Below are 22,964 nucleotides of genomic sequence, written 5' to 3'. Positions count from 1 at the left end.
CAAAGAACAAATTCTCATTCACAGCTACAGTGTGGAGAGTTAGCTAGTGTGTGTGTGTGTGTGTGTGTGTGTGTGTGGGTATGACTTAAGTCACTTTCAGGGACACACACCAGACTTAAGACCAGTTGATTGGGGACGGCTTGTGCAATTGGGGACAAAAGTCGTGTCCCCAATTGGTAAAAAGCTGATTTTTGGGTCAGTGGTTAAGGTTAGGGTTAGGCTAAGGTTAAGGTTAGGGTTAGGGTTAGGGTTAGGTTAAGGTTAAGGTTAAGGGTTAAGGTTAGGGTTAGGGTTAGGCAAGTAGTGGTTACGGTTAGGGTTAGGGTAAGTCTCCAGGAAATGAATATAAGTCTATGTAAATACCCCAAAAGTGACTTAAGTAAGACTGTTTGTGTGTTTATGTGTGTGTGTGTGTGTGTGTGTGTGTGTGTGTGTGTGTGTCTGTACTGAGGGTCACTGAGCAAAAGGGCCTTGCTCAAGAGCACTTCAGTTGTAGTTATTTGGTGGGAATTGTTACTCCAGCTTGCTCAGGGATTCAAACTGGCGCCAATCCACTGACAAGACCTTAGCTGACTCTCAAATCCAAGAACGCCAAGTCGATACTCGTGTCCTTGTGGAGAAAGTTCTTCTCCTCAAGTTGACTTGGAGAGAACGATCTTCTCATGAAAGTGAACAGAGAAGCTTCCTGACAGTTTGAGATGGACTGCGTGTGTGTGATTATAATTAAGACACAGTTGTTCAATTTCCCAGCTGTTTCACCCGGCTCTGTACTGCAGACTGCAGCGCTGCTCGGACGTGATGCGTCGTTCTCGCAATGAACCTTGGGGCTTCCTCCCTTCGTCCTCATTGGTCAAGTCTCCGTCCGATGCATCCTCGGCTGGCAAGTAAACTTCCGGGATCTTTATCTGTCCTCCATCCTCACACTTTTTGTTTTGGAATTGTGCTTCGACAACAACTAAAGTAAGATTTAGTTGTTGTCATGGCAACGCTGACAAATTTCGATTCGGGTGTAAAAATACAAGTTGCATGTAGGTCGCATGCCCCAGGATCTGATTTTGTAGCACGCATCCATGTGGTCCAGATCAGAACTGAAAAAATGTGACTCCATTCAGCTTTTTCCTGTTCACACTTATTAAAAAATATCAGATTTGTGTCACATGTGAAAAGTGAAAAAAATCAGAATGGGACACTTTCAGCTGCAGTATGAACGTAGCCTAAGAGTATCAAGAGAGACAAGAGTATCATTATCCCCATAAAAAAATAAATGCTACACTGGAACAATTCTTTAGCTTTGAATGTATGCCTGTAGTGTTTTTATGGTCCGTCTTCTGTCATACCATATGTTTTATCTGCAGTATATGGCAGGTCCTGATATGTCTTGTCCTGCACCTACTGTGTTAATTCTGTATTCTGAAACTCTGAAGAAAATCTTAGAAACTGTTCACACCACTTAACCAGGTCCAATTCCTTGTGCATCCATTGATTGCCTTAAATGGGTCAAGATATCTACAAGAAACGAAGCACCTTTATTCAAAAAGGGGCACCCACCCTTATTTCTAAAAGCGACTGCAAATGTTTTAATGAGTGCTTTGTTTTATTTTTGAGTTGAGCTCTTGGCCCAAAAAGTATGCATGCATAGTTTGGCCTGGGTCAAAAGACTGCCAGTCCTTAAACTCCATAAAATCTCTTCGAAAGATTGGAAGCTGTTATCACATCAGTTGTGTTGATGTGGGAACACAAATTCTGTGGCCACGTGCCTGGAATGTACCAGAAAGGAGCAGAATGAAAAGAAAATGAGAATTTTTCCAAAACCCCGCTTGTAATCTTCTCCAGGAGTTACAACCTACTCAGCATACAGCAGCTATCTCATGATACACTTTTCCAATCCACTGGTGGTCTCTCAGCATCCTTCCTCTGCAGCTGCAGCTATATTGTGTGCCATGTTGCCTGAAAGCACACAGTGTTTGAATCTTAAAGATATAAATGGGCTGTGGAGTTTTTACATAGGTCTACTTTCTTTTGTGTGCCTTGCTCTCTCCTCTAGAACTGAAAGCGAGGTCATATGGTCCCTGTACCATGTGTATAAAACAGTTTGTACTTGCTAACTGGTGAGATGTCACTAAAGCAAATTCCTGTGCAGTTATTATACTTGGTAATAATGTGTTTCTCATTCATTGGCCCACTCTAATTATCACTGTGACCCTGGACAGAACTTCATATTGCAGGTCCTCCTACTTATAACTTAAAGCAATATTCCACTTAGTTTTAACATGGGGGTTATTCGGCACTTGACCACCATGAAAACCAGAATATAAACTACTCACCAAGGTCGGAAGCAGCTGGACGAGTTTGTAACGTTCAGATTTTTACTTCCCGTTCATTTGAATGAGCCATGAAAATACTGAAAACTGACATTTAACACGTTGGTGAACAGATGCAATATCCTGGGTCCGTCGTCATTTTGCGTTTCTATTCTTGGTTTACACTAAAATTAGTATTTAAAAATAAAAGTAGATCCGGTCTGCCAAACAGGAACTATCTCTCCTAAATGGTATCCCTCCGCTGTGTTCTCGTCTATCAATAAACTGAAGTTACCTGCATCAACTGTATGAAATTAATATTTATCATTCTGTATCGGCCCCATGGACTGCTTTAGTCTCACACACACACACACACACACACACCACCACCAATTCATTTACACAGCAGCAACTGCCTAATGGCCGGTGTCGGGCAGGCTTGGCACGGTCCGACACCACAGCAGGTTGTGTGTGGTGCTTATGGGAATTGGGAACGTGCAAATGGTTTGGTTCATTCCCCTCGAACAATCCTGGACATCAGCTCTCACTGGATATGGCTGCATGCATAATATTTTAGCATACCAAATGAATTCCCACCAGTTGAAGAGTCCAAATGGACTGTTTACATGGAAACTAAATAAAGTGATCTGATCAGGTGTGTGTTTACGTGTACCGAAGCATGGAATCAGAATAAATGTTGAATGTTTCAGACTTTCGCTTAGTGTAAGTCAGTTTTCTCCAACCATTTTCCCATTGAGAGTCATGTGCATGCAGGTTTTCATTCCAACCAAACACTACAGCAGCTGATTTAGCTGAAAATTCAGTGAAATCATGATAGATCACATGATTGGAGGCCACTGCTCTAAGTGGACAAATAAAGAATATTATGTTTTCCAACTAGAGACAGCAGTCAGTTTAAAGGCATAATATGAAACTTTTCGCCTTGAGGCAATAAGTGTAGGTTAATCCGATCCTCTTCCCCCTCAACTGGTCAGATTCACACCCCAACTTCACACCTTGGTGAGCTGTCTACTTTGAAATGTCATCTAGCCGGAGGCTGAGGTGACCAGCATCCATAAAGCCAGCACAGGCGTTAAGGAAGCAGGTGGCGAATGCAGTCAGAAAAAAAAAAAAAAAAAAAACAACAACCCACAGCAATGTTCACAGTGTTTCTGAAAGTTTCACTTTAATCATCTAGATCAGTGATGCTCAACATTTTTAACATCCTGCTTTAAGTAATTTGAATTGTGCCTCTGACTTAAATTTGCCTTTGTATTTTTTATTGTATCATTTTATTGTCTGTGATCACTTTGAGCTGCTTCCTATGCATGAAAAGCGCTGTACAAATAAATGTATTATTATTTTTTTGTTTCTATAAAGCACTTTGGAACAAATTTGTGCAAATTTGGTTTTTTATATAGAGTTGACTTAACTTCACTTGACTGGCTTTGCTGTGTTTTCTCTTCTTACTGCTTTCCTCCATACAGGAAAGCAATATAGAGGATGGTGTAAGGTATTACTGCTCCCAGGAAGTAATAGGAAGTAGAAAGATGAAATGATTGAGCATTACTTTTTAAAGAAACAAACCCAACACTGTTCATCACACATGCAGTTATGTAGCCACACTCACATGCAAAAAAGGCAAAAGGAATAGTGTAATTCCCCCAGGGAGAAATACACTACCAGTCAAAAGTTTGGACGCACCTGATTGAATGTTCTGTGTTTTTCATTCTCTTAAAGCCATTTTGATCTAAAGGCTTCTGCTTAAATGCTTGAAATGTGTTTCTTAGACAAATTATATATAGTGAAGATGTATGAATTTCCGGCTACTTTAAATAATCTAAAATATAAGATAGTTTTGACACTTTTTGTGGTCACTGCATAATTCTGCATAAATGCGTGTATCCAAACTTTTGACTGGTAGTGTACATAAAGTAATGACATTGATTTTGAAATTGGCAACGAGTAAAGAGTAATGCATTACTTTTATTTTTTGTATTTATTTATTTATTTATTTTTTTTGGAGAAACGAGTCCAACAGCGAGGTGCACCTGTGGAGGGTCTGTCTGATTGGAGAGCGCGGGTGCTTCACTCCGCCCCCCTGCGCCCTGCCCGCCTCTCCAAACCCGGAGCGCACAGCTCTACCTTCCCCTACCCGCCGCATAAAATGAGCTACCATCTCTCTGACCGGACACATAACGATACAGATGATTTCTTTACCGTGCCCCGCTTTGTGCTGACCGTAACTGCTGTTATTTAGGCAATATCCCCCCCCCCCGTTACCGATTGTGATTTTTTGGATGCGCCATGCAATCTCGTCGGTGGAGTTGTTGTATTCGGTTGGTGGCATGGACGTGGGTTTGGAGTCTGGCAGTGCTCGGAGCGTGGTGCATCCCCGCAAATCAAGGTAAAACACAGACACAGATGGGTTAATGACAGACGCCGTCAGGTACAAGACTAGGATTTGACACTGACAAGTCTGACTGGTTAAAGGTCCATTTCACCTCAGGTTCCCCCCCACCGTCCGTCGGTTATGCCGCCGCCGGTTTGGCTCCGGTTCCGACGCCGTTTGACAGAGACAGAGGTCGCCGATAAGATTCAGCTGAGCAGATAATGTTTATGACAGCTGTGTCCCATACGTCTATTATAACTGTTTGCTCAGAAAAGGACCTTTGATCAGAACATGCCCGTTTCCAGATAACCAGTCCGCTGCGCCGACAGACGCAGAGTGCGCTGCAAAAAACACTGTAATCTTCAGATGTTCCTATAGTGTGCCTGGTAGTCAGCAGTGAGTTTATTATGGCCTTATTGTACTTCATGGTATTCTTTATCCAATATGGTGCCACTGTAACATTCATATCTGCTCCTATATTGACTTATAGTTTGTCTGCAGTATAGTGAGTTTATTATGATAGTTTGTTTTTTTTTCATCTCTACTATAGGGACTTATAGTTTTGCTGTGATATTTCCGATATATTTTCATGATTTTAAGATCAGGCTAGTCTAGCTCTCTTTCTTTATGGATGTGGATTGGATCCAATAAACTCTGGACCTCATTAACGCGCCTGCCAGTCAATGAGTTATGATAGTAATTGCTTATAATTAATAATAATATTTATGGTCAGAAATGAACAGTTTCAACCGGAACCAATTAGGCCCATAAGTTGGTGCTATTATTTTTTTTAATATGCCAGTTCAACGGTTTGCTAACTTCTAACTAATCAATTTTCACTTTTAATTGAATAATGATTTTGTTTCCTGACAACTGCCAAATGTGGACATTTGTAATTTACTAATTAAAGAACTCAAGAATAAGAATAGCCTACCTGTCAAAAACAAAAAGGGGGAGAAAAAAAAACGCTTAGGATGAAACTGTGTGTCGGTGAAAGATCATCTGGTTCCCACGCTATTGTCCCCGGACTGGACAGAATTTTAATAGCTTGAAATGAAAGCCATTGTTTAGAGCTATTAGACAGCATGATCCGGGGAAAGAGAGCATTCATCTTTCTGTGGTTATTCTTCACATGGCAGATTTATTTGGTCAGTGTTTAGATTTACTGCTCCACACCACCAACACCAACACCACGTCAAAAAAAAACTAGTGGTTCCCAAAGTGTGGCCCTGGGACACTCCGGGAGTGCTTGATGGGGTTGCACGGGATCCTTTAGAAATATAAGAAATGGTTTCATTTCACCAGTGTGTTTGAAATATTGCAAAGTGAAGAGATGGTTGAATTTATCTGCTTTGTATAGCCAACCTCTCTTCTGGATGTAATCATATCTAACCACAAACTGTCTCCTTAAATGGGGGTCTGTGGGGCAAAATCTTATTGGTCTGCATGGAGGCGTCTTTGGTCCAAGTTCAGCATAATATAGCAAAGTCCATGAACAATTCACAAAAAAATCACTTGAGAGAGGAGTTCCACTATTGGCCTGTCTGAATCAATAACTCCTGCAGTTTGTTTTCTTTAGGACCGAGAGTATAAGACCTGCAGTGAGAATAAACGCACTTGAATTCCCATTGAAACTGTACAAACAGCCTTGTTAGTGCCAAGCTGGCTGCTATGTGGAAAAGAAGGTGCATTGTGAGTCAGTGAGTCGATGGCAGGCTGGATCACAAGGCAGTGATGTCTGTTTTGACTCCTGTGCAGATGAATGGGGGAGCCACACACACACACACACACACACACACACATACACATGCTCACTTCTCTCACATCTTAAAATTAGTCTTGCGTTTGTTTTCTCTTTGTTTTCTTATGTATTTATCTCCTCTGTTTCTTTGTAACAGCACTTTGTGGCAAACCTGTTTTTCATTAAACACACAAATTTAACTTGAAAAGCTGCTAACTTTTACGTTACAAAACACCTAAAATGGAATGTATTTACCCTCATCACCCTTTTAAGAAGCATTTGCCAGAGGCTGCCATGTAAGAAGAGTTTTAGATTAAATTTGGCACGTATTTGCATTGCAATAGATAATCATACCATTACATGCATAATTGCAGAGGAGAGAGAAACCCGTGATTAAAATGGCCCTTATTCAATATTCTCTCATTGGGCTAATTTATGATAATTGAAAGAGAGTAAAATTAAACAATTGTTCAGTTTGCTTGGGACGCCCTGAAGGAATGACAGGGGACTTCCGCCTCGACGCATGTCGTCACTCGTCACTTTCTGTGTTCGTATGAGAGAGAACGTCATATAACTGCAGTTTGAAGTTTTGCAGTTAAAGCAATATTTCGCTTAGTTTTAACATGGGGGTTATTCAGCACTTGACCTCCATGAAAACCAGAATATAATCTACTGACCAAGATCAGATGCAACTGGACCAGTTTGTAGCGTTCAGATTTTTACTTCCCATTCATTTGAATGAGCCACAAAAATAGACTGAAAACTGACATTGAACACGTTGGTGAACAGATTCAACAACAGATCCTGCTGCTGTGATTCTCAGCTGACTGTTGGTCCAACGTTTAGAACAGACTTTCGCCGAATAGCATTTTTATTGCAGAGGGATACCACTTAGGAGAGATACTTCCTGTTTGGGAGACCGGATCTAGTTTTATTTTTAAATACTATTTTTAGTGTAAACCAAATGCAAAATGACAATGGACCCAGGATGCTTTGTTGTCTTACAAGCAGGATCTGTGAGTAGTTTATATTCTGGTTTTCATGGCAGTCGAGTGCCAAATAACCCCCGTGTTAAAACCAAGTTGAATATTGCTTTAAATGTGTCTCACTGCTATACTTGCCTCATTCAACATGAATGAGGACTTTTGTCAAATATTTGAAGTCTCCCCTTCTTTTATGCACACACCAAGCAGGAATTATGCCAATGAAAGTTTAACTTTTCCCACTGCTCGCCTCCTCCTCCTCTGATGGTGACTAATTGAAGGAATAACTGGCGAACCAAGAAAAACCCAGATGACTCTTTTATTGTATTAACATTTTTCTAGCAGTGGGGACAGTCATCCAGCAGTGGGGGTCCACCGCTGATGAACGATGGCACGGGGAACACTGTGCCAGGTTGACTAATTTGCTGCCCTCAAGCTAATCAATTCTCATTTTAATTGATCAATTTGTGGGCATCGGCTTCTTGATGCAGTGCCAAATGCCTCACGTCTGTATTAGGGATTGTTATTGTATTCCATTAATAACAATATCTGTCTAATGGGGGGGTGATTTGAGATGTTTGTGTCGACACACAAGGGGGGTTTAAAACCTGCCACTTTGCTTTTTCCCCTGTAATTTTGTTGGGGATGGTGAATTTTCTGCATTTGGATGAATTATAATGTGTTGGGAAGGAGAGAGAGAGAGAGAGATCCAAGCTAAGACAAAGATGCCACAGTAATCATCATGAGGTACAGACCGATGGAGAAAGAGAGACTAGAAGAGAGGCAGAGGTCTTTAGGAAGGTTATGTGTTATAGACTTTAACTATTTGTTTCAATAGTGGGGAGTAGAAAGTGTTGCAGACAAGATGATATTGAGGATCATCCAGGTCAAGTTGGCTCTCCGACCCATGGTCACTTGCGAGGATTGTCCAGTATGTGCGATTGAAAAATCAACTTGTGCCTCTCGCACCATTCAGTTGTCATTTCAAGTTTAACTTCAGCGGTAATTCCCCAAGCTGAAAATCCACTTAATCCTCAACATATTCAAAAATACTCCTTGAAGTAATGTCGCTACAAGACTTTTAAATCACTTTTTCCATGGAACGTTGATGACTTTTAATAATAAGTATGTAGATCATTGTCACTGCTGAGCTCTAACTTGTTAGGTGGTTTGATCCTCAGAGAGAGAGAGAGAGAGAGGGAGAGAGAGGGGGAGAGAGGGAGAGAGAGAGAGAGGTAGAGAAAGGGGGAGAGAGGGAGAGAGAGCGAATGAAAGAGGTAACCTATCCCTTATGATCTAGTTCAGCATCACTTATCTCTTCTTTATGGCCTAATTAGATGTCTAATCGCCTCCTAAGGACATCTTTTATTATTCTCTGCAGAGCAGTGGAGACAGTAAGAGAAGAGTAGTGTGTGTGTGTGTGTGTGTGTGTGTGTGTGTGTGTGTTGGGGGGTTTGCAGAGTGAGTGTGTCTCAGTTACTGAACTAGCTGTCCTGCTTCCTCCACCTTCTCCTCACTGCAGAAAGACTTTTTTTTATGGTTGTCTATCCTTCTGTTGACATTGGGACAGAGTTGATATGTGGATAGAGTATTTTATAACATGGCTTATCAATGTTCATGTCATGCTTGGAATACTGTACTCAACTATACTATACTCAGACATGAATATTATTTATGAGGTTCTGTGCAATTTGTGGATGACTAACCAAATGGCATACATGTTAGCGTTGGCTCGGTATTAAAGCTGCAGTGTTGCCAACTTTACATTTTGGCAGCAAAAAATGGCAGCAAGAGGTAACTGTTTGAAAATTTTGAACTTCAGTACTCAGAAATCCTGCACAGTGAGGTCAGTGAACGTCACACAGCAGCTCATGTTCACCAAGCGGCCGGTCTGTGATGCTGTATACCAAAAGAAACCAAAGAGACGAGAGAGGAGAAGATCTAACGTTGGTGAGTCCAGCTTTCTCTGGACGGAGCGCTGCTCACTGCTGTTTAGGAGACAGTTTGGATTTCACTCTCAAGTCTGGATTCATCTCTTCCTGTGAGGAGGAGAGACCAAACCTGACAGCAGAGGAACATTTGGGCAAATAAGGAGAATTGACAGGGTCTCAACTAGTGGAGATGCGATGCTCCCCTCTGCTGAAGCCACACTTTGTGATTCGGGCTGAAATGATGGGAGTATTTTTACATCACAGCTAAATTGTCACTGTTAATTTAACTCAACGTGTTAAAATCAACACTGCCAATGTTTTATATAAATCCAATCAACACTTATTAACACTTGGAAATCTGCTGTGCATAAAAATCTTGCCTAGTGTAGCTTTAAAAGTGCCATAATAAATGCTATGAAAATACGGTAAACCCAGGGGTCAAGTCTTTATGCAGACAGCTGGTTGTTTTTGTGAGATTCTAAATATGACAATATTTGTAATTTCAGCTGGAATAAATGTTGGCTTTCATTAGAGGCTGAGCGGTACTAAAATCAGAATAAGTTAATTTACTAAGTACAATGAATTTACAGGATTTTATGACACTGGTGCAGAAACTTATCTTGACCGCAGCAGGTCATGGGTCGACTTCTAGCTGGTTCCCACATGATGAGAGGAGCAACATGAGATAATTGGAGACTGGGTTACAGACTGAGGGAGTCAATTTCTCATTTTCGGTTCTTGGCCAAAAAATTATTTAACAATGCTGCTTTTATATAACTTAACTTCATTTTATGTTTGATTTTATGCAAATGAGATATTCATCTATAAATGTAATCTAAATGAATCAAACAAAATGCGACACAAAATGAACACAAATAGGCGTATAAAGAATAGTCTTTCGTTGATGAAATGACACTACAGATTGGTCAGGAGACACTGAGTGATGATCTGCATATAATTATTTTTCTCCATTGACTATGATTGTTTGTTTTGACAGTGAACCTGTTGGACTCTCGCTCTGTGATGGGGGACCTGGGCTGGGTGGCGTACCCTAAGAATGGGGTGAGTATTGTAAAGCTCAGATCTGGGAAATTTAGCTGTATAACAACTAAATGTTGTAAAAAATCAGAATAAAACATGACCACTAGCATTTCTGCTGTTGTGTAGAGACCTAATCCAAACTCTTTTTCTGACTTTTTCTTTATTTGCTTGATCTGGACGTTGTCACAGTTCCCATTTATGTGTTGGTAAAAGATTCATGAACCTAAAGGCAATGAAACCATTTCCTGACAAGTTGCAAGTTGTCTTTTTGGATGCACATGGTTCCTGTTGTCCAGTAGACTTACATGTGATGACTTCGTTTTTGTTAGTACACCTTTAATACACCTTTAGACTTGCAGACATGCCAAAGCTGTAAAGTTATAAAGCTGAATTTTCATTGCAGTGTTTCAAAAGTTTATCAGATTAAAGCCCCATATATTCATCAGCAGAGACAAAATTATCTGCAACTGAGGATTAAAACATCAATTATACATATTTCAAAAAGATACATTTTTAATATTCTTTGTACCTGTAAAGGCCACAAGTGACAGGCTGCATTTTTAGGCGGTGCAGATTGACAGCAGCACAACAGCAGGCAGCATGACATGAAGTACTAGCCTGTGTCTAAATCAAGAGTTAGCTTTTGAATTGATTGATCAGGAGAATACTCAACTCTAACGCTGATCACGTCCTGCAGGAGATGAATGACACCTGTAACTCTATAATATTTTACACTGAAATAAGTTCCTCGACTGTTTTAAGAAACCCTCGTGGAGATGCGGCTTTCACATTTTACACTGATGAATCTCTCTTCTCACTTGTTCTATCGAGGTCAAAGGTCATTTTCATTTCCAAGAACTCTCGGTTCATTATCAGGGTAAATTGAATTCATGAATAAGATATTGAAAGTCACCATGGAATATATTATTCTCAAGCCAGGAATTGAATTTCCATTTAAAGTATTCCCAGGGTGACGGCTAATTAGAGAATACGTTTCCAGAATGGGAATAATAGTTATTTCATGATATTATATCGTGTATTTTTAACGAAAATGATCTTTTTTTTAAAAAATGTATTAATTTATTCTACAGTTTTTAACGCTCTCTCTCCTCATGAGACGTTCGCAGCCGATTCCACCGCCATTCCTGGGAAAAATATTTCATCCCCCCCCCCCCCCCCGCCCCCGGGGGAACGCTATCGCTCTGATTGGTTTAAACAGGAATTCATTTGCGGATTCATTTGATCCACATGCAAAATCTCCCCATATAGTCACAACTCCTATTGGCAAATATGCAACTATGCACGCTGAACCGATAGTGCTGACCACAGCGTTTTCTCAGCTGTGGGTATTCTAATCACGGCCCATTCTCCGGCTGTATGCAGATGGGACAGATAGTGCTGACAGAAGCAGCCATATTCACAATCATATTAATGAAGATGATGATTATAGTGTGTGGTTTATACAATGCAACTGCATAAAGGACTTCATTCAGGGTGGACAGAGGGAGTGAAAACAGAAAAAAAGAGGAGTTAGAAGCAAGATAATGACATCATCTCTCATTATCTGTTATGTGTTATTCAATTACAGCTTAATGTGACTTTAAAAATGTCTTTTTATATTTAGCAAATATGTTATCTGACACTGAAAGAAAGAAAAAAAATTATATTGCCCTTTTCAGCATTTTAAATAACATAGAATACGCCGTTGTTGTCCATTATAATTCTTATCATGTTCAATATTCATAAGACAGTGCTACACAATCTGCAAAACCGGCGAGGAGCATACTCTGTGGACTTGCGTGTTCTCCACACACACACACACACATGGGCACACACACACACACACACACACACACACGCACGCTCACACTTGGCAGCAGCAGTCTTCCGTGGCTAAATAAGATGTTGAGGAAGCGCAGAAGCTCTTTTTAGGATCATGTTCCAGATGGTTTGTTTCATCCCTCGTTTTCTCATCCTCCCCTCCCCCATCCCCCGTCTTCTTCTCCTCTCATCCGTCATTCCTCTTCTGGCTCGCCTCTCATCCCCGTTTCCCCCTCCATCCTTCCCTGTCCCCAATCATTTGACTCCTTACCCACTTTTTTTTTTTTTCCCCCTCTTCCTCCTCCTGTCTGCTGCTGCTGCTGCTGCTGCTTCTCTTTTAATCTCACCATCTCCTCTCCTCTCCTCTCCTCTCCTCTCCTCTTCTGCTTTCCTCTCCCAAAGCTTCCACAGGCTTTGAAAAATCTTGAAACATGCATTTTAAGAAAAAAAAAAAAAAAAAGGGAGATGGAGGGAAAATAAGGGCTTAAAAGCTTTTGAAAATTGATGGATGACCTTGAAAGTGTTTGGACACATCTGAAAGAACAGCATGGCACTAAATATCATTAACTGGCACTCAAGAGCAGCATATTGCACGATGACATTAACGAGTATAGATTGTAAGACATAGATATTCCGGTTAACTGCTTCAGTTGTGTCTGTAAACCCTTCATCCCTCCTGTCTGCCCCTCTGCTCTCCTGTGGGCCTTTAAAAACCTTTAACTTTCCGAACTTTTGAGGTTTAGAATTGAGGCCTTTTCTCTAAGCCCCAATTCTCTCCTCTCTCTGTTCATTTTCTCTCTATCCTTCTCTCTCCATTGCACATCGCACTCATTTTCCACTTCTTCTTATCCACATCTTTCCCCCGTTCACTTCTGGTACCAATAAAACTTGGCTAGCTGTAAACCCAATCTTGGGAGACTTAAGCCAGCGTGGATCGCTAGCACACCGGTGCAACTTCACAACTACAGAGTTTGATATATTTCAATATGCACATCTCCCCAAAAAGTAGGACATTCTGGTTGAAAGTTGCGGCCATTTTTGTTTGCACGACATGGAATCTGTTTGATCTATGTGCATGTGTGCTCTTGTGTATATATGTGAGACGGAGAGGGAGACGGAGAGGGAGACGGAGACAGGGTGTGAGGCAGAGAGGGAGAAGGAGAGGGAGACGGAGACAGGGTGTGAGGCAGAGAGGGAGGCAGAGAGGGAGACAGAGAGGGAGACAGAGAGGGAGACGGAGAGGGAGGCAGAGAGGGAGACAGAGAGGGAGGCAGAGAGGGAGGCAGAGAGGGAGACAGAGAGGGAGACGGAGAGGGAGACGGAGAGGGAGATGGAGACAGGGTGTGAGGCAGAGAGGGAGAAGGAGAGGGAGACGGAGACAGGGTGTGAGGCAGAGAGGGAGGCAGAGAGGGAGACAGAGAGGGAGACAGAGAGGGAGACGGAGAGGGAGACAGAGAGGGAGACAGAGAGGGAGACGGAGACAGGGTGTGAGGCAGAGAGGGAGACAGAGAGGGAGACAGAGAGGGAGAAGGAGAGGGAGACGGAGACAGGGTGTGAGGCAGAGAGGGAGACAGAGAGGGAGACAGAGAGGGAGACGGAGAGGGAGATGGAGACAGGGTGTGTGGCAGAGAGGGAGAAGGAGAGGGAGAGGGAGAAGGAGAGGGAGACAGAGAGGGAGACAGAGAGGGAGACAGAGAGGGAGACAGAGAGGGAGACGGAGAGGGAGACGGAGAGGGAGATGGAGACAGGGTGTGAGGCAGAGAGGGAGAAGGAGAGGGAGACAGAGAGGGAGACAGAGAGGGAGACAGAGAGGGAGACGGAGAGGGAGATGGAGACAGGGTGTGAGGCAGAGAGGGAGACAGAGAGGGAGACAGAGAGGGAGACGGAGACAGGGTGTGAGGCAGAGAGGGAGACGGAGAGGGAGATGGAGACAGGGTGTGAGGCAGAGAAAGGGAGATGAAACAGTTTTATCAGAACATACTCCTGATAAAACTGTTTCATCAGAAAGAACAGCAGTAAAGTAATAACGGTGCCAGGCGCCCGACGCAGGTCCATCTTTTAAAAACATAAGCACGTGCTAGAGTGCTGGATTCTGTATTTTGTGAATGTCAGAGACTTTTATTCTGGTTACATCCTGTGCAGCATGTAAACACACACCAGAGTTTACATTTGATTTAGCGCTCATGTAAACACTTGCGGGGGAAACTTCAATCGGAATGATTTAATTCAGAAAGAAAACATACAGTATGTCTCATGTAACCGCAGCTAGAGAGAGACAGAGACGCAGAGAGAGAGAGTGAGACAAAGAGTGAGACAGAGATGGAGTGAGACAGAGAGAGAGTGAGACAGAGAGATGGAGTGAGACACAGAGGGAGATAGAGAGAAACTGAGTGAGACAGAGAGACGAAGTGAGACAGATAGATACTGAGTGAGACGGAGAGAGAGACGGAGTGAGACGGAGTGAGACGGAGTGAGACGGAGTGAGACGGAGAGAGACGGAGAGAGACGGAGAGAGACGGAGAGAGACAGAGAGACAGAGAGAGACTGAGTGAGACAGAGAGAGAGACTGAGTGAGACAGAGAGAGACTGAGTGAGATGGAGAGAGACTGAGTGAGACAGAGAGTGAGACTGAGTGAGACTGAGAGAGACGGAGAGAGACTATGTGAGGCAGAGAGAGATTGAGTGAGACGGAGAGAGACAGAGAGAGACTGAGTGAGACAGAGAGAGAGACTGAGAGAGACGGACAGAGACTATGTGAGGCAGAGAGAGATTGAGTGAGACGGAGTGAGACAGAAAGAGAGACTGAGTGAGACTGAGAGAGACTGAGTGAGATGGAGAGAGACTGAGTGAGACAGAGAGTGAGACTGAGTGAGACTGAGAGAGACGGAGAGAGACTATGTGAGGCAGAGAGAGATTGAGTGAGACGGAGTGAGACAGAAAGAGAGACTGAGTGAGACTGAGAGAGACTGAGTGAGACGGAGAGATGGAGTAAGACAGGGACACAGAGAGAGAAAGTGAGACGGACAGAGAGTGAGAGAGACAGAGTGTGTGAGACCTAGAGATAGTGATAGACAGACAGAAGAGAGAGAGAGAGAGACACAGAAACAGCAGGCTCCCTGTGACCTCGACAGCACCTCTTCTCTGTCTCCTCCTGCTTTGAAGTGGAGGAGAGGAAAATCACCGCCGAAGGCAGAAAGAGAGAGAATATGGGAGCGAGGAGATAGAGGAAAAGGACAGACGAGGCAGCGTGGAAGAAGGAGAGATAAATTGGAGGAAGAGACAAGAGAAAGCAGAGAGGTTTTGGCCTTTGAAGGGCCCCGGCTGCGTAACCAGTTTGTTAGTTTATCTCTTCCTGATGTCCCATGGAGAGAGAGAGAGAGAGAGAGAGAGAGAGAGAGAGAGAGCATTGTCAATAAAATATTTCCCTTTTCAAGGCTAAATCTGAGCTAGAGATACAAGAAAATTACATGGTATTACAAAATGGTATTACAATTGGTCATTGCTTCGTCAATATAATTGTTACTACTAGTTTGGTATTGGATACGAAAATCAGTAGAAAGTCTGAGAGGAGAGGATAAGCATGAGTGTGACAAGACAGGGATCAATAAAGGAGGATAGTAATAGTGGAGCAAGTGAGAAAATGAATGAGTAAAGGGGACAAAACCATAATGAAAAGGGAAAAAAAGATGATAAAAAGATGTAGGGAGGGAAAGGAGGAGAGGAGGTGAAGTAAAAGGGATGGAGGAAATTTTTTGCCTGGGACAATTTGGCCCTCAACCCCCCCTTCCACAGTCATCTACTGCCTTACATTAGCTCCTATTCACATTGGAGGAGTGCTTGTTCGCAGACTGGGCGGGCTGCAGATGATGTGCCATTTGGCGGATGCTTTTATCTGCTGCAGCTTTTTAAAGTATCATGAAGAAGAGATGGGGAGGGGAGGTTGGGAAGGGAGGCGGCGTAAAAGGGATGGATCTGAAGGTATGGATTATTTCGTCGTCAACTCCATCTCTGTCATCATCTCTCTCCATTACCTCCCATCCATCTGGCCAATTGAAGGGTCATTTTACTCCCTTCTCATCTGGAAATTAGTCGGGTATTTGGTCGGCCGGCTTGTAAACACGGAAGGAGATTGAAGAGTGTTTGCTAAGAGATTGGTTGCGCTGCAGATCATATGGCTGTTTAGTGGATGCTTTTTTTTTTTTTTTTTCTTCCCACAGCGCCTTACAGTACCATGAAGAAGGGGAAATGAGGGAAGAAGAGGTGGAGTAAAAGGGAGACAAGAGGGAGGGGGGAGATAAGAGAGCAGAGGAGATTAGCAGGCAGAAGTGTGACAGGAGGGAGGGAAGGAGGAGAGAAGTTTGAGAGCAGAAAGAGAGATAGAGAGAGAGGAAAGGGGAGTAAGAAATCGGGGACAAGGAAGAAGTCAGGAGTTGAAAGAGGAAAGGGGGGCAGGAAGAGCAGAGAGGGGAAAAGGAAAGGATGAGCGCGGTGGAAAGAGATGAGGAGAAAGAAGAGAACGGTGGGGACACAGAAGGAAGAATGACTGAGAAGGAAGAGAGAGGGTGAAAATATGACGGGATAAGGAGAGAGAAAAGAGATGAGAGAGAGAGAGAGGGAAAGGATGAAATGACAAGGCAGAAAGAATGAGGCGAGGAAAAGAGCGAGCGGTTAGAGAGGGTGAGAGGGAGGTGGAGAGAGCGGGAAAAAAAAAAAGGAGGGGGAAATATACTGGCGCGGTAGAAGGAGTGAGAAGGGCAGTTCTATTACAGTGCCATGACGGTCAGCGGTAATGGGCGGTAATGATATGTTGGAGACGGCTTTATAGACTTAGAGCCAGGAGGGCACTCAACACAGCCACAGGGGGTCTGCTGACAGACACAACACACACGCATGGACACACACACACACACACATATACACAGTTAAATAAATACACACATCTGAACACACACTAATGAGGAGGTAGAAGCCGATGGCGATGCGGACCGGTCGGTGCATGGAGAGGAGGAGAAGGGAAGAGAAAACAGACAATGCAGAGGGTGAAAGAGAGGTTAGGGCTGGATGGGAGGGTGTGAAGGATTGTGGGTAAGGGATTTAAGTGAATTTTGGTCGTGTGTGTGTGTGTGTGTGTGTGTGTGTGTGTATAGGGATGGGAGGATATGCTTATTTCACGATACAATTCGATAAGCGATATGGGGTTCACGATGCAGTACAACCACGATACGGTTCAATGTCAACAAAGTCTGACTGTGCAGAATTATGTTTATTTCTGAGCTTTTTTTTTTTAGCAGTGGCTTTGATTTCGATGGAGAGCTGGTGACATTTTAGTGATTCCTAGAGCAGGATGAAATGTAGCTAATATCGCGATTCATTTTTCTGCCCCACAAATTGGCACATTTTTGTATTACGATATATTGAATTTCGATATATTGTCCCATCCCTACTGTTTAGTGGATGCTTTTGTTTCCAAATTACGATACCAGTACCAATACCAGTACCCTTAAAGTGATACCGATACCAATAGAGTACTTCATTCGATACCTTTTTTTTTCCCGTTTTGGTGGCATCTCGGCACGCTGAACTGCCAACTCCGTCACATACACCGCGCTCGACTTCACCACAGACTGTATGGGTTGTAGCTGCTGCGGCAGTGGGCCAATCACACGTCGCATTAAATCGAAGAACGCTTGTGGTGATTGGCTGCGAGCAAAACCATACAAATAGTCATTTTTTTCTAGATCTGTGTACAAAAAGTATCGAATGCAGGTATCGTTTGACTGGAGAAGTTTCGATACTACTTGGTACTGGGTTCTTTCGGTCGGAGTACCGATACCCAGCCCTACTTTGTGGTGCTTCATACCATGTACAGCAGTCTTGCCTGGAAGGGTTTGGACCCCAGCTCACTTGAATGCAGATGCGTCTTTCTCTGCTGATTTCAGTTTGTTTACACCCGGACTGACAGCTCATTTTTATTCATAGGTCGATGCCTCTGTTTTAAGAGTTGGCTCATGCGAGCCTCATGTCCTGTTTACATCAAACAGTATTAATGTAGCAGAGATGCAGAGTGGGAGGATGTACGATAGCTACAATGGCAACCGCTCTTTATACACTGGACCATTTGTTTCTAAGCAAAACTATTGAGGTCGTCAGTTCAGATCCCTGTGGGGCTACCCATAATGAAAATGAGTCTGCAGAGATATGTGTGTGTGTGTGTGTGTGTGTGTGTGTGTGTGATTGCATGTGCGTCTGTGTGTGTGTGTTAAGCTGTGTAAAGCCCGGTGCAGGCTGGTGGATCTGTGTGATCTAACCAGTAAGAGGCTTAATGTCTGCTCTGGGACTGATTGGGCTGGGGTCTGGAAGAAAGACACTCACACACACACACACACACACACTCGCATACGCACACACACACACACTCAAATCCACAAAATATGCCCATGTACACACACACACACATACACACACACACACAACACACATACATATACACTATGAGCATATCCACACTTTGACAATGCATGTATTCACTCACAGATAAATCAGAAATAGAACAATAACCAGAAAAAAAGAAAGGGTAAGGGCGAGAGGGATGAGAGAAAGCCAGGAAGAAAAAGACAGAGCGAGAACAAGAATGAAATTAGAGAGAAGGAAAAGACAGAGACAAAGACAGCAGGTTGTACACAGCCGCTACAGCAAGGATTGATTAATACGGGCTATTATGCTATAACACCAGATCATAGCCTGGTCCCTCTGGCCATATTACACTGACATGATGAAGGGCCTATATTAGCCATGGGAGAGTGCTAGTGATGCAGATAATAGCCACGTCCCGGGAGACCTGCAGAGGGAATTAATGCTGCTGTCTGACACACACACGCATGGATGCAGACACACACACACACACACACACAGGCATGGATGCAGACACAGACACACACACACACACACACAGGCATGGACTCTGACACAGTGATATTTACGTACATGCACACACAGGCACAGATGCAGACATGGATGCACACACACACACACACACACACACACACACACGCACGCACGTAGAAGTGCACATTAATTCTCTCTTTTATTCTGTGGAGAACTCTATCCCCCTATTCACAGTAAATGCATATACCCTATAACACCATCTCTTTCTTTTTCTGTCTATTCCAGTGAGGAGGGAATCAGGTGGAAGGGATGAGGATTATGCTCCTATCTATACCTTGCTACACACACACACACACACACACACACACACACACACACACACACACACACACACACACACACACACACACACACACACACTCACTACCCCTCTGTATAATTTCCTTGCCACTCTGTTAAGCCTTTCTAATAGGCATTGCTGTAGCTGATTCTTACTAGGATTCCATGGTTCTCACTTTCCTGTTATCAAAAGCCTCCTCACTTATCCCGTTTTGTTTCACTTTCCCCCTCTTTCTCTCTCCATTTGTCTCCATCTTTGTCTCTCTCTCTCTCTCTCTCTCTCTCTCTCTCTCTCTCTCTCTCTCTCTCTCTCTCTCTCTCTCTCTCTCTCTTTCTCTCTCGTCCCCAGTGGGAGGAGATAGGGGAAGTGGACGAGGACTACGCTCCCATCCACACCTACCAAGTGTGCCGGGTCATGGAGCAGAACCAGAACAACTGGCTCCACACCAACTGGATCCTGACCGAGGGGGCGCAGCGGGTCTTCATCGAGCTCAAGTTCACGCTGCGGGACTGCAACAGCCTGCCGGGCGGCGTCGGCACCTGCAAGGAGACGTTCAACATGTATTACTACGAGACGGACGGAGGCGAGGAGGAGGAGGAGGAGGAGGAGGAGGAGGCGGAGGGAGACATGGGGGACGGGGCGATGAGAGACGGCGACGGGCCGACGGAAGAGGAGGACCGGGCGGTAAAGGAGAGCAGGTACACGAAGATCGACACCATCGCCGCCGACGAGAGCTTCACCGAGCTGGACCTGGGCGACCGCGTGATGAAGCTCAACACCGAGGTCCGCGACTTGGGCCCCCTGACGCGGAAGGGCTTCTACCTGGCGTTTCAGGATCTGGGGGCGTGCATCGCCTTGGTGTCGGTGCGGGTGTTCTACAAGCGCTGCCCCCTGCTGGTGAAGAGTCTGGCCGAGTTTCCCGACACCATCCCCGGCTCGGAGGCCTCGCAGCTGGTGGAGGTGGCGGGCCGCTGCGTCAACAGCTCCCTGGCTTTGTTCGAGCCTCCCAGGATGCACTGCAGCACCGAGGGAGAGTGGCTGGTGCCCATCGGGAAGTGCGTGTGCCAGCCGGGGTTTGAGGAAGTCAACGGATCCTGTCAAGGTGAGAGGGGAAAGTGTGTGTGTGTGGAGGGTAGAGATGTGTGTGTGTGTGTGTGGGATTTCTACAAATTCTGCTGCAGCCATGTTGAGTTTATTATAGTGTTTACTTTGTTTACTTTGTCATTTTTGTGTGTTTTGTTGGTGTGCGCACATGTATGCGTGCTTCTTTTGGTTTGCAATCTTCACCATGTGTGTTTGTTTATATTGATATTTGTGCATGTACTTGTGTTAGTATTGTGTGCTTGAGTGTGTGCATGTATCTGGCATTCTTTTTGTATGTTTGTGTGTGTGTGTGTGTGTGTGTGTGTGTGTCTCCTAGCTGAGTGGAGGGTATTCCCCTGCGCCCCGGAGCACTTTGCTGCTCTTACACAGACGCTGTTCTGCTCCGACGTCGAGCCAAAACATTCTCGCCGCCGCACCATCGGCTCCGGCTGCCATGTCCACGTTCACCCAGGGCCACTCCGTTCTTTTCTTCTCCACTTCTCTCCACTCCTCTTCTGTGCCGACTTAAATTACTCAATTTTCAGACTTGCACACTAGACTGTACTTATGTGCTACTTGTGCAACTGAGAGCGACTGTTGAGTGGCATGCAGAATACAAAAAACGCCATTATCACAGCAGTCACTGCAGTGTAAAAGTGTAAAAACAAGTTGAGCCGTGTTGCTTTGTTTGATGCCTCCTGATAGCGTTTCACCTTTTTTACGCAGCTTCCTACCAATCAAGTGTCAGTCTGAATTGACAGAGTAAACGATTGGTTTAAAATGATTGTTTGCTTTGCTTTTCAGAATTGAAGACTTTTTTTTTTTTTCCTCCAGCTTTGATGTGCTGAGATCTGCAAGCGGAATCTCTCGTGCACATGTGAACAAGGCCAGAGAGAAACACACTGAATATTAAAATCTCAGTTAGCTGCTCACAGGCAGGCGGAGGATAAGAGAAGGAGAATTGGAGGAGTGTTGGATTCAAAGCAAGAGACACTTGCTGCATCCAAAGCTTGTGTCTCTATGTAGTGAAGGGATTCTAGTTTGGTTAATGGCAAAGTTGTTGTCGGCAATCCACTGTGAATGTGAAAGAGAGGAATACGTGCAGCCTCCGGTTGCTCCTGAAGGGCGTTCCGAAGCCAATTTTCATCAGCAGTCTTGTGTTCATGCAGCCATTCAACCGCAGCAGCGGCATATTAGGTCTGAAAGCCGAGGGTCAGCTCCGCCGATCAGAAGTGATGTATCGACATGAGAGTTAGTCCTGACTCAGCTGGCTCGCTCTAAGATGGTAGCATCAGTGCATTATGGGATACTCCCTGAATTCTGAACCAGTAGATCATTTAATTGAGGCAGTGAAACATAAAATTCAAATTATGATCAAATGTAGGCTACATATTATAGCCAAATTTTGAGAAAGTCACTCATATGTGCTTTTAACAGTATATTTTAATAGTATTTAACAGTATTTAACAGTATCTTTTAACAGTATTTAACAGTATCAAGATCTGGACTCACGCCCCTCAGTCTCCTGGTTGAATGTCATTTCTCTCCCTCTTGTCCTTGCAGTGTCTTTGTACACAAATGCATTAGAAATGTCAGAAAGAAAATCTCATTTTCCCAAACTACTGAGGTGAAACTGAACTGGAGTGATGTGGTCAGCCATGCATTTTATTTGCAGGAATTGTGCAAAGAGAACAGGAATCATGTGGAACAGCCCATGATGTGTTTAAGCCCACGCAATTGGCAAGACTTTCATTCTAAAACTACTCTAACAATGATTGCTTGCATGAAAGTACTACCTACTATTAAAAATGATTAAAGTAATTAGCTATCCTGAGCCCTTGCACAATGATAGTACTTCAAAGGATGTGTTTTTGAAATGCTGATTATAAAAAAAATAAAAAAATCCACTTCATTGTTCCACTCTCATCACCAATCTGTGATGTTCAATGCATTCCAGGAGTTATTTTATGTTATTTAACTGTTGGGAGTTGTTTTGGTTTACCCACTGATGACCATTTCCCAGAATGCCTTTCGACAAGCACCAGAGAAGGGCATGAACGTTTTGCTTTCAATCAAAGGTGGTGTATGAGCATTTAATATAGCTAGCTAACCAGCCAACTAGTTTGTGAACACTGAGGTGTGTCTGTGCCTCTTACTCAAAACCCAACCTGTCTTGTGGCTGCAATGCATTCTGGTCTCTCTCCTGCTCCTGTGGGCGGAGAAACTGGTCTCTCTCCTCTTCTACGATGGATTTCTCCCTGTGTGATTGTTGAACGTCTCTCGGTGCAAAATGGCGGCTCTAGAAAGAAGCCCTCGCTCTTTGATTCTGAGGGACTGACACCAAAACCTGACGTTTACCGCTGATGTTTTACATCCTGAAACATTTTCTCATATCAAACTCCAGTGTTGCTGCGCTGAAAATATCTTGATGTGATGTCATGCCCTCT

General features: G+C 43.8%; 1 protein-coding gene across 4 annotated transcripts in view; it reads left to right on the top strand.

Annotated features, from left to right (window-relative positions):
• Positions 1-4,691: 4,691 nt before the first annotated feature.
• Positions 4,692-22,964, top strand: part of epha5 (EPH receptor A5) — a 90,272-nt gene continuing 71,999 nt past the window's right edge. The window contains exons 1-4 of one of the 4 annotated variants that reach the window (XM_078288408.1): positions 4,692-4,707; positions 10,345-10,409; positions 19,783-20,017; positions 20,105-20,536. In XM_078288408.1, coding sequence (XP_078144534.1) covers positions 10,371-10,409; positions 19,783-20,017; positions 20,105-20,536 — 706 coding nt within the window. In that variant the 5' untranslated portion in view covers positions 4,692-4,707; positions 10,345-10,370. Of the gene's footprint in view, positions 4,708-10,344; positions 10,414-15,925; positions 15,934-19,782; positions 20,018-20,104; positions 20,537-22,964 lie in introns of those variants that run through there. The other 3 variants (XM_078288421.1, XM_078288415.1, XM_078288423.1) reach the window with 3 other exon arrangements.

The sequence above is a fragment of the Centroberyx gerrardi genome, chromosome 2 (assembly GCF_048128805.1).
Source record: "Centroberyx gerrardi isolate f3 chromosome 2, fCenGer3.hap1.cur.20231027, whole genome shotgun sequence".
Lineage (NCBI taxonomy): Eukaryota > Metazoa > Chordata > Actinopteri > Beryciformes > Berycidae > Centroberyx > Centroberyx gerrardi.
The sequence above is the reverse complement of the archived record's forward strand: the minus strand, read 5'-3'. Positions and strand labels throughout refer to the sequence as shown.